Here is a 14,743-nt window from a genome sequence, read left to right as displayed (position 1 = left end):
ACCATCATCACTATTAACCAATAACATAAATCATGACCACTACTAACATTAGAACAAACCTTCTCCACCGTCACTTGCAAATACAAATGTTTTATTTTTTATTTAATAATAAATTTATTTTATTAAATTATAATTTTAATATTTAAAAATTAATATTTATTTGAATTGTATGTTTATTGTGCTTATAAATATATAAATCAATACATATTTAAATGTCGAAAAATGAATCATCGTAATCATTTTGTGTTTTAAATAACATATTACATTTAATATTAATGAAAATTAATGAGGGCAAAAAAAAATTCTTTCTTTCTTCTTCTTCTATTATATTTTATTTTAAAAAGATTTTCAATCAATTTTTTTTTAACTGAAAATCTTATACAGATAAGTATTAAGGTTAACAATGAAAAGAGCAAGCCTCAGTCTACCGGACATTACTCGATAGCGTCTGGGGAGACAGAGCCGATGCCTGCCGCCTGCCGTCTGCCGTCTGCCGCTGTTCATCTTCGTGTCAGGTAAGAGCCCTCTTTTTTATTTATAAAAAGAATCAATTGAAGATTAAGAAAAATATTAAATATGTTGAAATTTCTTGAAAAGAACTCGACTGAATTGAATTGATACTAGTTCGAAGCTTTATTTGTGCTTGTTCAAGAAGAAATTTCGGTTATTTTCTCTGTATTTGAAGTTTTTGAACTCCATGTTAAAGCTATTGAAATTTTCTGCTGGCTGAAGGCTTGAAACCATGAATTCGATTCCTGCTTTTCATCTGTCGGTGTTGACTATTTATTAGAAGTTTTAGATCCATTTTTGCTTAAAATATAGTGTTTTGAGTCCTTAGAAAAATTAGCTTTTTAGGTACATCGTGTATGAAGTGTTTCTTTGTTTAGCTATTATTGCTAGAGATATTTAGAATTGTGATATGCATTTTGGCTCTTTCAAACTTGATTGTCATGTAGTTTTTACTATTTGCTGCATATTGATAATTGCATAGTTTTGCACAAATGCTATGTTCTCGGCTGCTGCAGCTGAATGTTACACAGCTACTATGTTTTTCTCGATTAAACCGAACCAAATTGAGCCTGACCAACAATGTCCACCCCTATTTTTTAAAAGAACTTGATAGTGGATTAAGATCTGAATTTTACTTGAAAAATGTTGAAGTTAAAAAAAATATATTCTTCTTTCTTAACGTTAGAAGTATTTAGACCTTAAATTACACTACTCAAATCCTTATATTAGTAAATAAACTATTTAGACCTTGAATTAAACTACTCAAATTCTTACATTCATAAATAAAGTATCTTACAACAAAATCCAAGACAATGAATTGTAAATACATGGCTAACATCTTACTAAGCTGAGTCAACCTCCCAATATATATAATAACATAACTATCTAATGTTTCTTCTAAACTTAAAGATTTCATGTCTTGTAAAAATATTGCTCCCTTTTCCCATATTAGTTGTTAAAATTCATATAAATATTTATCTCGAAGTACTTGCCATTTTCCCCGAAAGAGATAGTTAATTAATTTTTTTCACATTTTTGCCTTAATATTAGTTGTTTCGTTTGATTATAGTGACATAACATAAAAACTATAAATTTGAAGAGTGTGATTATTGGTTGATGTTATTAACTTATTATTGTTTAAATGCCCATAAAATTTGTTTAGCCATATTTATGAAGAGAGGTAAGGGTAAATTAGTAAAATATTATTTCTTATCATATCTTCGGGCTCTTCAGGCGTATGCAAAACAGAATTTCAGAGGCCTGACTCCCCAAATAAACAGAAATGCTAAGGGCAACCATGTCAACAATTCCTCTTCCCTTTCGATATGCGCACTTGTTCTCCCTTTACCCTTTCCAGAAGCCCCTTATCCAGGTTTTCTCTCAGCCAAGAAAGATTACAACTACTGCAACACGACTGTTTTCGCTGAAACCCCTTGCAGTTTCATCCCCAATCAGGAACTATGGTGATGAAAGAATCGATCCCACATACTTATCTTGCTCGATGCCTCACAAGAACCCTCTCAAAGTGGCGGTTTTGGTTAGTGGTGGCGTTGATAGCAGCGTGGCTCTTCGTCTACTTCATGCTGCTGGACATTCCTGCACTGCTTTCTATCTCAAGATTTGGTTTCAAGTACGTAATTTTACTACTGCCCCATATCAATTAGTATTAGTGTTGCCATGCAGAGTCGAAGAATATGGGTTGTTTACTACTATTCCCTCTTTCTCTGTCCGTATAGATAGATCAAATAAGTGCGAGTACTGTATTTTGTTAGCGACCAGTGTTAGATTTTTACTTGGACAAGCTTTCGTAAACTAAATTGTACCTTGATTCTCAGATAAATTATGCCAATTAGTTATACATGATTTAGTACCAGAAATCAAATGTACTTATTAATTCAGAATCAAATGTTGTAGAAGTTATGAAAGATTAAATTAATTATGAGAATTTAATGTTGCTGGCTCACACTATGTTAGCTATGAGAAATTTATACCGAGGTGGGTTTGCCTTATATCTTAAACAAAATGAGCCCTTAATCTTTTTAGTTTCAAGCAGTGTTGAACAATTATCAAGTGTATTGCCTTTTCTTTTGTAGGAAGACTTCGAGAACTACTGGTCTGAATGCCCATGGGAGGATGACTTGAAATATGCGAAGGGTGTTTGTGACCAGGTCACTCTCTTTTCCTTGGTTATTTTCTCTTTTCATGTATTGATCTGGAAGAAAATTTGATACCTGGTAGACATAGAGTCATCTCTGCGGTGATAGCTCTGACTGATTTAGGTTAAATTTCTGCTAAATGCTTGTTACTTACTGCATAAATTGTTAGTTTCTTTTTATTATTGTTATTATTTTTTTGGGTGGGTTGAGGGATAGATCCATCAACTTTGCAAGACTTGTTAATTAGCCTGTTTGTATTGGCTTAAAAGTTGGTCAAACCTACTTGTAAGTCATTTTATCTTTTGAGTTTTTGACAAATTTAAAAATAACTTAAAATAAGTTAAAAGTCAAAAGTAGGACTCTCCCTACTTTTTATTTTTAACTTAAAAGTCATTTAAGTTTGACTTTATAAAGTTACTTTTTAAAAACTACTTTTTTCAAGACAATCCACACGGTTTCTAAAGGCCAGTGGAGAATTAAATCTATTGTTAATGGACAAGCTTATACAACTTCCTGGCCTGGCTGTGGAAAAAGGGAAAAGGGTAGCCATACCAAATAGTTTATAGGATTAAATTGGAAGCATTTTCGGACATGACATGCTTTACCTTTTGCACATAATCCAGATTGTGGGTGATTGTTTCTTTTTCCTGGTGTTGCATTAGTAATCTGATAGATATTGCTCACTATGTTTCCAGTTCCACAAGCGCTTTTCAGGTTGATATTATGTTTCCACATGCTCTTTTCATGTTAAAGTTATGTTTCGACAAGCTCTTTTCACGTTGATGATTCCTATTATTGGGGATGGGGGTGGGGCGGAGGGGGGTCCCTTGCATTAGTTAGTTTGATATTTCCAATTAAGTTTCCACAACATTTGTTTTCTGACTTCTCAGGTTGATGTACCATTGGAAGTTGTCCATTTGACTGATGAATATTGGAATAATGTGGTAAGTTTCGGCTTACTTTTCGGCTGCTTTGATTACACATTTTCCAGTCTTGCGCCCTTGCCTCATGAATCTTTTTTTTTAACCTTAGATTGGGTTTTTATACTAATGTTTCTTTATGTGATGCAATATAAAGATAATCTGGGGGCTATTGATGAAAGCTCCGTCATAATATTAGTTTGTTTTGATTAGTAAGTTTTCCATGTTTAGGTGTCATATATCATTGAGGAGTACAAATGTGGCAGGACTCCAAATCCAGATGTCCTTTGTAATACTAGGATAAAATTTGGTCAGTCATGTTATATGAAAAGCAATCCACTATTCTTTAGTTTCGTTAGCGTGATAGTGAAAAATTTATTTTCAGGTGCTTTTATGGATGCCATTAGTGGAATGGAATTTGACTTTGTTGCTTCGGGACATTATGCAAAGATTGCCCATGCATCTACTGAGCAGCTGGACGAACCTTCTATCTTGGAATTGTCAAAAGATATGGTGTGTTTTTATATTCATACATGTTTCTTAGAGCCTCTTACCCTATTTTCTTTTGTAAAGTTTGATATGTTCACTTGAGAAGGGGAGATCTTGAAGATGAGAGTGGTGTGGAAGAGTCTTGCTTCACTGTAGGTAAAATGAAGAACATATGGGAAATGACTTATAGATATACATGGTTGGGAATTAAACATTATAGTCCCATCAAAAGAAGTTCTTTTTGTAAGAGACAGACATTTAGCAGTTGAGGATACAAAGTTTGATTTAACACCTTCCTAACCCACCTAGCCCCCGTTGCTTTTAACCAAGATATCTTCTTTGAACTTATGATCAACGTCTTTCACGATTGTCTGTATAATTCTTTCAGGTAAGTTTGGTATGTTCCTTGAGATATTTTACATTTGGTTCTTATCTTGAAAAATATAGTAGATGTGATGAAGTGTCTTAAGATTTATCTCATAATGAAATTGTAATGTAGATCTCGAAATTATGCTTAATAACAGATAAATAAAACAACCAAAGCAAATATATTTTTCTGTTGAAGGTTCATATGTAGTATCAATACTGCTCCAAGAATGATGGTTAACTAGGAGTTCATCATCTTTTGATACAGAAGAAATGGTTTAATTTGCCACACTTCAATTCCTGATTTACTGAGAGTTTTACATCTTACACCTTTTCCTATGTGTACCAGAAGCATTGCAAGGGTATACAAGTAATTGGAATATATTTTTGGTTTGATATGTACACTTCCACAGAATTTCTCCTGTAAACAAAGAAAAAACTTTTTTGATTTGGTGAAAAAATCAAACAAATGAAAAATTGGTCCGACTTGGGCAGGTTGGGCAATGATCTTTTCATTTTTCCCAAATTGACCAAATGTCCAATCCATCTCGATTCAAGTGAATTTCGGACGGGATGGATCATGAGCCAATCATTGACTCAACTCTTTTTGACCGGCCTAACTTTAGCCAGACATTCCTATTTGACACCCCTAAGTTTGTGAGAGTAGCATGCTGTGCAAGTGGTGTCCTCCACTTTCTGTTGAAAACTTGGATTGGATGACTCTTCAAATCTCCTGCCTATTCGTGGCATAATGCTCATATCTTATTCTATATAACAGTAACATTAAACAATATATGAGTGACATTATTTGAAATGCCACTTTTAATATTCATTTTTTATGTATTTTGGAAGTTCAGGTCCTTATCCCCGAGCCTTTTCATTCGGTTGGGTCAATTTGGCTGATTTCTTATGTCTGCAGTGGTGCTGTTTCAGGTCAAGGACCAAACCTACTTCCTTTCTCATCTCTCACAGGCTCAGCTTAAACGACTTACTTTCCCACTTGGATGTATTCAAAAGGTGAGGTGAGGCTGTTGTCTTTGCACTTATCTTCGTTACAATGTATATTTTTAAAATCAAATATTAAATCGTAGAGAGTGAATCTGTCTTCACCCTCCTTCCTTCTTGGATGTGATCGTTTGAAATAGTTCAACTCTTCATTGAGGTTGAATTACTCTTGATCTTTCATCACATATATGCAGGATGAAGTTCGCATGCTTGCTAAGTCATTTAATCTACCAAACCAAGAAAGGAAGGATTCACAAGGAATATGTTTTCTCGGCAAGGTCTGTTTTACCAGCACATTCCTCAGCTACATTTGTTTTTTTGGTATAAGGTGTTGTTTGGCAAACCTATGTCATTCTCATGGAGTAACTCAAATAAGTTATTTACTAAATCATTTAACTATTCCGCTGGTAAGCTGTAATCAGTTAATTAGACCTCTTAACCATGTTACATGGGTATCATTTGCTAAATAATAATGTATGAGTTTTCCAGATTAGTTGTGGCAGACGGTAATTGTTCAAACTTGTCTATGAAAAGTGGGTGGGATTTAGTGATTTACAATGTTTTTGCTATATTTAAGACCATTTCATATCAATCTGCCAGTGCAACATGGTATGAAGAGTGTAGAGGTTCATAGTTTCCATCCACCAGTACAAGTCATATAAGTAATTTCATAACCATGATCAGCTCTATATTCAAAACTTCATCTTCTGCATAGAAGGTCTACACAACAAAAGTTTTAGCCATAGACTCATCTTGTAGCTATATCCTTTCTTAATTTTGTTAGATTTTGCACTCTTCTCCATAAGGATTAAGATTTGTTCTAATTTTTGGTAAAAGTTCAGTTTTCCCCCTAAGATCTTAGTGTCAGTTCCATTTGGAATTTCAGATAAAATTCAGTGAATTTGTTGCTAGACACATTGGAGAATCAGAAGGTATTATATTGGAAGCAGAGAATGGAGATTATCTTGGAAACCACCGTGGTTTTTGGTTCTATACTATTGGCCAGCGCCAAGGTTTACGTCTTCCTGGAGGGCCCTGGTATGCTATGAGCTCTTTCTTAGTATATGTACTATCTGTGGTCTCAAGAGGTTAAGCAGTTTGATTATCTTATAGTTAACTGTTTTTATGGTGTTATTACTGCCTACTGCTCATGGATACTTGATCTTCAACAAGATGATCGTTGCAATAATCCACAGTAAACAGATAACAAAATGCTTGCATTGTCATCTTATAGTCCTGGCCTTCATGACATTTTAGGACTTGGCAATTAGTCTCATCAATCCAAATGAGTCAATCTTTTTCATATATCTTTAAATGAACTAATTAGAGATCTTCCTTATTTTGTAGGTATGTTGTGGAGAAGGATACTAAAAATAATGTTGTCTACGTATCAAGAAACTATTTCTCTGTTGACAAGAAAAGACGGTTATTTCGCGTTGGATCCTTGAAATGGCTCAGTGGTTTATTTCCTAAACAAATCGATGAGCTTCAATGCAAGGTAAATGTTTCCTTTTCTCCCCATTGAACTTCTTATTTTGAACATCTGAATGACACCTTTTACATATCTAAGAATGTCAAAGATGAGCTTAGGTTAAGAACAAACGTTAATATGTACATGACATGGCTCACAAGTGAAATACAGTTGACTTTCTTGTACTTTCGTTCTGTAGCCTGATTATTTTATTCTGGGAGCACTGTCATATTTTAAGTTTTGCATTGTGAGCTTGGTAACACTGGAATTTCAGAGTGATAGGTGTTGGTGTACAAGCAAATGCTCATTTTCAATTGTTCTTTAGGTTCGTCATGGTCCCGGGTTTTACAACTGCAGCTTGGTCATGGAAGTTGATCAACATGGCCAGGAAGTTGCAGTTGTCCGGTTATCTGGAGATGATCAGGGTTTGGCAGCCGGACAATTTGCGGCCTTTTACGATGGAAGGACTTGTATTGGTTCTGGCATAATACTGGAGTCATGGGATGATCAGGGATATCCTATTTGTGAGAGGGCTCTTGAAATTGCTCGAATGGAAGATAAATCGAAGCTCGGGAAACCTGTCAAGATAATGGTAAAACCTGAGCTTAGTGTTACTACAATCTGATTATGACTACCAGGCAAATCCTTATACTACTAATTATGGAATTATTTTCAACATGAGTGCGTTCTGAACAATGGGATTTCGCCTGATTTGATAACCGTTAAATTGACTGGGATAGCTTGAAGAATAGCAGAGTGACAAAGTGTTTTAGGCTCTATACTTTGAACTCTCGAAATTCATCAGGAGGGATAGTCTTTACCTTCTCAAGGTAGTGGTTAAGGTTTCCATACACTCCACCCTCCCCAAACCCCTCCAGTGGGATACAATGGGTTTGTAGTTATTATCAGGAGGGGTAGTGAAGTTTGCACCAGAGACTGGACTGGTTGGTTGGTTGGTTGGTTGATCTTCAGTTATAGAGTAACTAGTGTCAATATGATGGACCAGTTGCTTCATGTCATGTATTAAAACACAACAATTCTTCTTTGTTGCTCTCAGTGTGTCAGTGAATTTTGTTGGCTTTGAGAAGATATTTGTCCAATTATATCAATATCACTTTTAATCTCAAATATATGATGTTTAATTTTACAACAAGCAAGTGATTCTTAGAAGCATGTTGAGAACATGATGATGCATTCATGAACTGAGTGGCTTGTCCTCCACTGAAAATAAACAAAGTATCTCAGATACTCGAAGAGCAATTTGTCTTATTTTAGTTAATTGTTGTACATTTAGTGTTGGATACTTGCTTTGGAGCTATTTGTACGTTCAAGATGAGTTTTGAGATTATCAATTTATCTAATATTTTTTCTCTATACATGTCCAAACACAACTTTGTTTTATCATAATATGAGCAATTTGTTTTCTCAAATAAAAGAATAAAGAAAAAGACAACACTTATCTTTTTGTATATATATATATATATATGTATGTATATATATATATATATATAAATTTTATTGAAAAATTTGAAGGTTTTATAAAAAAAAGTGACTTTAGGCTGCTAATTTTATTGAGTAGACATGCTCTAAGGACATTTCTATGATCAAAGAAAAGAATAAAGCCTAACAGTGTGTTTGGTATGAAGGAAAATGTTTTTCTTAACTTTTGAAGGGAAGTCACTTTCCTTAATTTTGAGAAAAATTAGTTGATCTGGAAACATTTTTCAAAACTTTTGTCCAAATCGGAAAATATTTTCGTTCAAACCAAACACAACCATAAGAAAGAAGTCATGAACCAAGTTTGTCACTTTGATTTATTTCCCTATTTCTTTTTAACCACTTCACCAATGTACATTATACACCTTTGCCTTTGTAAACTTCAGGAGGCTTGCAAGTTACAACTCCTTGCATTATACCTTTATGGAGTAAGTGAATAATATAAAGCACCTCAACTTACCTTGAATTTTTTTGAAATAATAATTCAAAAAAAAAAAAAAAAAACTCCAATGATATATATATGATAGGGCAAATCCTTCAGGTTTGGTCAACTTGTTCGTTTTGCTTTAGTCTAAATTACAGTGGCCAATTTAAATTTTTTTGATTCAAAATGCTACCAAATCACTGAGATCCATCCAAAAATTGAGAAAAAAATGTAGTGGCCAATTTGAAATTTTTTTGATTCAAAATGCTACCAAATCACTGAGATCCATCCAAAAATTGAGAAAAAAATGTACACGAGACTAGCCAAAAATAACACTTACTGGAATATTGCTTTCACTTTCCAAGCTGAAAAACATTAGACACTAACAAGTAAAAAGACCAGCAATACAGGCAAGTGAAAACATAAGAAAAATTTCATTGTTGGGAAGAAAAACATTGATCTTCAGCTGCACATTCCTTACTAATGCACATAAATCAAAAGTGTGAATTTAAGGGGATATTCAGAAGGAAACTCTTTTACAGATCTTTTTCAATTAAAGGGTGACATAGCGCTACCCGATTCAGCTTAATAGATTCCTAATCTCTTCTATCTTTGCATAATCGACAATCCAAGAAAGGCAAATGTAGATGATGAGTTGTAAACTATCTCCTCCTTTTTGATGTGCTCCGTCGTTCAGCTTCTTGCTCAGCAACTCGAACATGGAATTCTGCTTCAAGCATCTCATGTACACCAAGGTTTAAAGATAAGCTCAAGGTAACTGTCTCCATTATGGAGTCCAAATTAACCATGAAGCCTAAAGCTGAGAATACAGTGATGGCATTTGCTATCCTGCATATATATTGTCTTCTTTCCAATGGTGTATCAGTTGGTTCTTCACTAGAACCTGGTAAGCTTGATGAATGGGTGTTCTGTGGATCGGACTTATTTACTTGATCCTCCACCATGGCATCTTTTACATCAACGTGTTCCCCAACCCAAATTAATCCATTGCAGCCAAAAATTAAGTCAACTCCATACTGATCTAGATGGTGGAAATGCTGTTTACGCCTTTTCACTAGATATGGAGGGATTTTGAGTAGTTTCCCTCTTTCAAGCTATTAAAAAGGAAAAATAGAATTGTTCAGAAGAACTCAACCACTAGAAACACCAAAACGTCAGAACATATGTTCTCAAACAAATTGATAATTAATGTCTGAAATCTGAAATATATTCAAGGGGACAAATAAAAATTGCAAAGCTTAGGGAAAAATGAACATTTCATTCCACCGACCACCCCAAGAAAAAGAGACGTAACATGACGAGAAGCAACTGAAAAGTATAGCTCTATGTGATGGTGATATCAGCATATAAAAGGCCTTCTTGCCAGCATTTAAAGCAAAATAACAATCTAATGCAGATCATGTCAAGGTCCTTTGTATTCTCTATTCAAACTTTATGGTCAGATCATCTGCTTAGGTAAAACTTCTGCCGTTTGTACCATGAGGTTTTAACTAATATTGTCCTTTGTATTCACATATAGATTCATTTTAATCCATTGAAATATAGACATGGTTTAAAATATATGCGGCAGTGTTCAGGGAAGCGTGAAGCGGAAAAAAGTGATAACGCCCCGCTTCACGCTTTAAGCAATGAAGAGCTCGCTTTAAGCGATGAAGCGCTCACATACTCATTCTAGTCTGTGAAGCGTAGAAGGCTCGAATCGCTTTGCTTCACCGCTGCACTCACTTTCCTGAACACTGATATGCGGTCTAGTGTGGGGTTTTGTCAAGAGCTCAAATTAATATATGAAGATACTTATTACTTTGTAATTAATTATCATATTGTTAGGGTACTTAATAGATTTATTAAATGTGGCAAATTAATGGTTAAGATATCAGGATTTGGTTCGCCTAGATAGTGATATTGAGTGCTATTCACGTCTAGAGTGTAATCCGGGACAAGACAGAGAACTCGTTAGACCGTGGAAAATTAACATTAACTTCAAAAATTTCATCAGACACATCATGTTCCTGCTTCCTACAAGCAAGCAACTCCATCCCAGCTATTATGCAAAATTATTTTACGCTTTTTAAATGGGAAAAGTTTAATCCATGGTTTTAATTAACCATAAATCCATCTACCTAAAATCTCTTGTGAATGCTAGAAATGTATATCCGCCACCTTGTGGAGATTGAATTTGAATCCCAGTCCTACTCCCACACAAAGCTTTTATGGTCAAACAGGTAGGGGGAGGAAAAGGTGAGAAAATGAGGTGTTTATTTCCAACCTGATAATCAAAACAATAACTCTGAAACAAAATTTAGTGTTCTAATTTCAATTATGAAAACACACCTTTCCATACTTTTGGCTTCTAGCTTGGAGGTGTAGACTCCCATCATGTTGGAAACCACGGACTTCAGCCTGAAGATGGACAATTTCGCTTAGATTACTATACTTGCAGAAAATAAAATAAAATAAAATAAAAGGAGAATGACATGCACATATAATAGTAAGGACAGACGAGACATAATTGCATTCATCATAATCCACAGATGGATGCCAAACATAAAATGGTCGCTTCAAGAATTTGATAAATAGTCAAAGGAACTGGGGAGCTTACACAGATGACATCATTCTCCACAAATATGCTTCGCATATTGAGTTCATCAACTGCTGTTCGCCGCCTCTGGAATCATAGAATAAGAGGAAGTAGTTAATTTTAGTTTGACTATGACCATGACTAAGTAAGACCTAAAAGAATGCAACATAATGACAGAAATTCAGGGAAACAAAAAGGAAAAGGAAGTGTATATTTGCTTCAGGGGACAAACTTCAAAAGTTGTATCTGCTCTACAGGTCGAGTCACAAGTCAAGATCGAACTTCTATAGACATGTCACCCTTCTAACTCTTTAGTTTCAATACCTTGGGAACTTCAGATCTCTTTAAGCAAGCTTCAGGCAGTGGGCTCATTTATTGAACAATAATAAAAGTTATACTAGTTTGATAAATTCACTGTACTGTTATGATAAATTTAGAGACTGGAATTGGAGAGAAACTTGTTGCCCATGAAGGTCTAATTATTTGAATGTTGAGACGTAGCAGTGTTCTTTAAAATATGAGATTCTGCATAGAGTTAAAAGCTGGACAAAGTTCATCTTACTCTGGAAGGCAGAAGTGAATCCTTTACAACCACAGGTCCACAACAAATGTGCCTCAATCCCAAACAAGTTGGGGTAGGCCATATGAATCCGTGCTATCTTGGACTTATAGATCCATTGGGCTATTCGATTCATGTTACCAAAGGAAGTTAAAGAGATGACTTCTTCAAAGAGGAGCAAAGTTGGTTCCCTGCTGCTAAAGTGAATAGACTAGGGACTTTAAGCCACAGAGGGGGAGGGGGTTGAAACTTAAGAATTTGGAAAAATGATATAAAACAGCCATAGGAAAATCTTTTCAGCTCTTTTTTCTCTAGGATTTCAATATGCAGTGTCACAAGTGGGTACATATGGTGACACAGAATAAAGGAGGTCCTGATTTTATTGCTCAACTGATTCCTTACAAATGTTTCTCTACATGCAGACAAGATGCAATAAGGACTCCAAATTACACAATCTTGACTAGTGAATTATCCAGCAAATATAACCATCACATCATGGGACCAAAATCAATTCAGAGATCATGCTCAAATGGGCTTAGTGATATTGTAAACAATAACCTGAATGCCATCTGGAAGATTCATTGAGGAGAGCATTAGTACAGCGTCTTGGCTGAAATTAATTTCCAACCTCCATCTCTTTGGAGCAACCTGTACATCAAGAATATTAATAATCATTAGATATATATCTAACCGCAAGAAATCATTAATATTTCTTGCCAAAGTAAATGGAGACAAGTAAAAAGGAGGACACATGTGTTCTTTTCCTTTATGTTCTCTTAGTGCCCTTTCTTTGAAATTCAGCACCAAAGGCATGCACTATTAGATTATCCATATATTAATATGAAGGCTAATATATTTCTCTAACAAATGGTAGAATGAAAAAACCCACCGCCATTATGAATTTATGATCATACTAGGAAAACCTGAAGAGCAACGGAAATAATTTAACTCTCTATCCTTTCCCTTACAATTACCTGGGGATACATTAGGAGAGAGTTGCATTTTTCTAAGTGAACTTTGAACAAGATGCTCCCGGGGTTAGGCAGGGTAAGGGGAAAATGGTATATTGAAAATAAGTTGATTCCAAGCCTTGAACTCATGACCTACCAGTCACTAAAGAGAGCAACTTTACCATTGCAACAGGTTTCGACTTTCGTCTTAATTGAGGTTTCTAACTACTACAGTACTACCCAAAAATACCGATTCAATCAACTAGAAACAAATTGTCAATACACTAGCATCAAACTTCTAATTATAAGCACTTAAACATAAAAGGAGCAAAGATTACCAATTTTCAATAACCTTGGAAGAAACTGACATAAGAGCTAGCAGCAAATGAAACACCTAAACATGAAAGGAGCAAACTTGACAAGAAACTCATTGCAGGGAATCAGACTCACCTCAATGACGCGGCCGACTATAATATCACCAATCTCCGGCTTATACCTACATTAAAAAAACTCCTTTTTCACCTTAAAATCAAGCTTAAAATCAGCAAAAATTCAAACTTTAAACACTAAACCTGGCCCTTAAAGGTCTAACATAAACAAGCTTATTCACCCGCTCAACCACTCCACATACACTTGCAACAACATCATTGCCCATCTCCAACGTCCCATGTCCTCTTCATTCAACAAACAAAAATGGGTCAGATACCAAAAATCGGAAAAATGAAATCAACACCCATTTTCTTAATTTGAACAAAAAGGGGTTGTAAAGTAGATACAAATGATTCATATAGAAGAACCCCAACTACTTACTTGAGGGCAGCATCTTCGTCGACTGGAATTTTGTCTGCAACAATGACAGTGGCATTGGAATTAAGCTTCGAAGAAAAGGATCCCAATTGCGCTAATGCTTTTTCTAATCTAAGCTTTTGGGTGTTGCTGAAAGATAACTGTATTCCTCTCATTTTTTTCTGATTTTGTGAACAAAAGGAAGAAGAAGAAAAGAACTAGTGCAGAAGAAACCCTAAAACCTCTCTTAAACCCTGTTTGCCAAGCTTGTACTATGAAATTATCAAAAAGATTTTTTTAATTTTTTTTAGATTTTTATTTTAAAATTTTATAATTTTGGAGCAAAAGCAAAAAATTTATATTTTCCAACTTCTTTTTTCCCAAAAGAATAGAAGGATTTTATTTATTAATTAACAGTAAGGTTCATTCATATAAAGAGTAATTGATCTAAACGATATAATTTCAATAAAGTAATTATTATAAGAGTAGGAGATGTTTCATAAATAAAAGTTAGTTATTGTTATTATTTTTTAAAGGGAAAAGGGTCTGATATACTCCTTAACTTTGTGATTTAGAGCGGATATACCTCTCGTTATAAAAGTGGCTCATATATACCCCTACTTGTAAACAAATGGCTCACATATACCCTTTTCTTCTAACGGAAATGAAAAAATAATAATTTTAATATAAATTTTTATTATTTTTTTCTAAAAAATATAATCCCATATGAGTAAATTTAATCCTCGTCAAACATATTTTTTTTGACTTTTTTTGTTTTAATGACTAATTTATAATTATTATTTTGATAATCAAATTTATTTATGTTTCACTAATATTCTTGTAAAAACTTATTGTAGATGACCAAATTCTTTCTTAGAATACGAAATTAAATTACAATACACACAAAAAAGATAGTTTAAATTTTTTTTCTTCAAACTAAGGAATGAAAGAAAAAAACAAAATAAGAATAAGAAACTCAAATAATTATAATAAAAGAAGTCAAAAAATAAT

The 14,743-nt window shown here is 34.2% G+C and overlaps 2 protein-coding genes across 4 annotated transcripts; one reads left to right on the top strand and one right to left on the bottom strand.

The window, feature by feature from the left end:
• The first annotated feature begins 356 nt into the window (after positions 1-356).
• On the top strand, positions 357-8,171 carry LOC107031683 (tRNA-specific 2-thiouridylase MnmA). 3 transcript variants are annotated; one of them, XM_027911823.1, is made up of 12 exons: positions 389-516; positions 694-699; positions 1,753-2,140; positions 2,604-2,678; positions 3,557-3,610; positions 3,818-3,896; positions 3,972-4,099; positions 5,375-5,458; positions 5,641-5,724; positions 6,333-6,484; positions 6,794-6,944; positions 7,243-8,171. In XM_027911823.1, the coding sequence occupies exons 3-12, from the start codon at positions 1,793-1,795 to the stop codon at positions 7,540-7,542; spliced, it is 1,455 nt and encodes a 484-aa protein (XP_027767624.1). In that variant the 5' UTR covers positions 389-516; positions 694-699; positions 1,753-1,792; the 3' UTR covers positions 7,543-8,171. The 3 variants fall into 3 exon arrangements, with proteins under 3 accessions (XP_015088615.1, XP_027767625.1, XP_027767624.1); XM_015233129.2 differs by lacking the exon at positions 694-699 and having other exon boundaries at positions 357-515; positions 1,744-2,140; XM_027911824.1 differs by lacking the exon at positions 694-699 and having other exon boundaries at positions 357-515; positions 1,744-2,140; positions 7,192-7,333.
• Positions 8,172-9,195: 1,024 nt separating this feature from the next.
• Positions 9,196-14,007, bottom strand: LOC107029588 (exosome complex component RRP4 homolog). Its single transcript, XM_015231022.2, has 7 exons — positions 13,757-14,007; positions 13,519-13,620; positions 13,397-13,442; positions 12,555-12,644; positions 11,459-11,524; positions 11,191-11,259; positions 9,196-9,953 (listed from the first exon to the last, which is right to left on the bottom strand). The coding sequence occupies exons 1-7, from the start codon at positions 13,906-13,908 to the stop codon at positions 9,501-9,503; spliced, it is 978 nt and encodes a 325-aa protein (XP_015086508.1). The 5' UTR covers positions 13,909-14,007; the 3' UTR covers positions 9,196-9,500.
• Between the last annotated feature and the right edge of the window lie 736 nt (positions 14,008-14,743).

This window comes from Solanum pennellii, chromosome 9 (genome assembly GCF_001406875.1).
Source record: "Solanum pennellii chromosome 9, SPENNV200".
Classification (NCBI taxonomy): domain Eukaryota; kingdom Viridiplantae; phylum Streptophyta; class Magnoliopsida; order Solanales; family Solanaceae; genus Solanum; species Solanum pennellii.
This window is presented reverse-complemented; position numbering and strand designations above follow the sequence as displayed.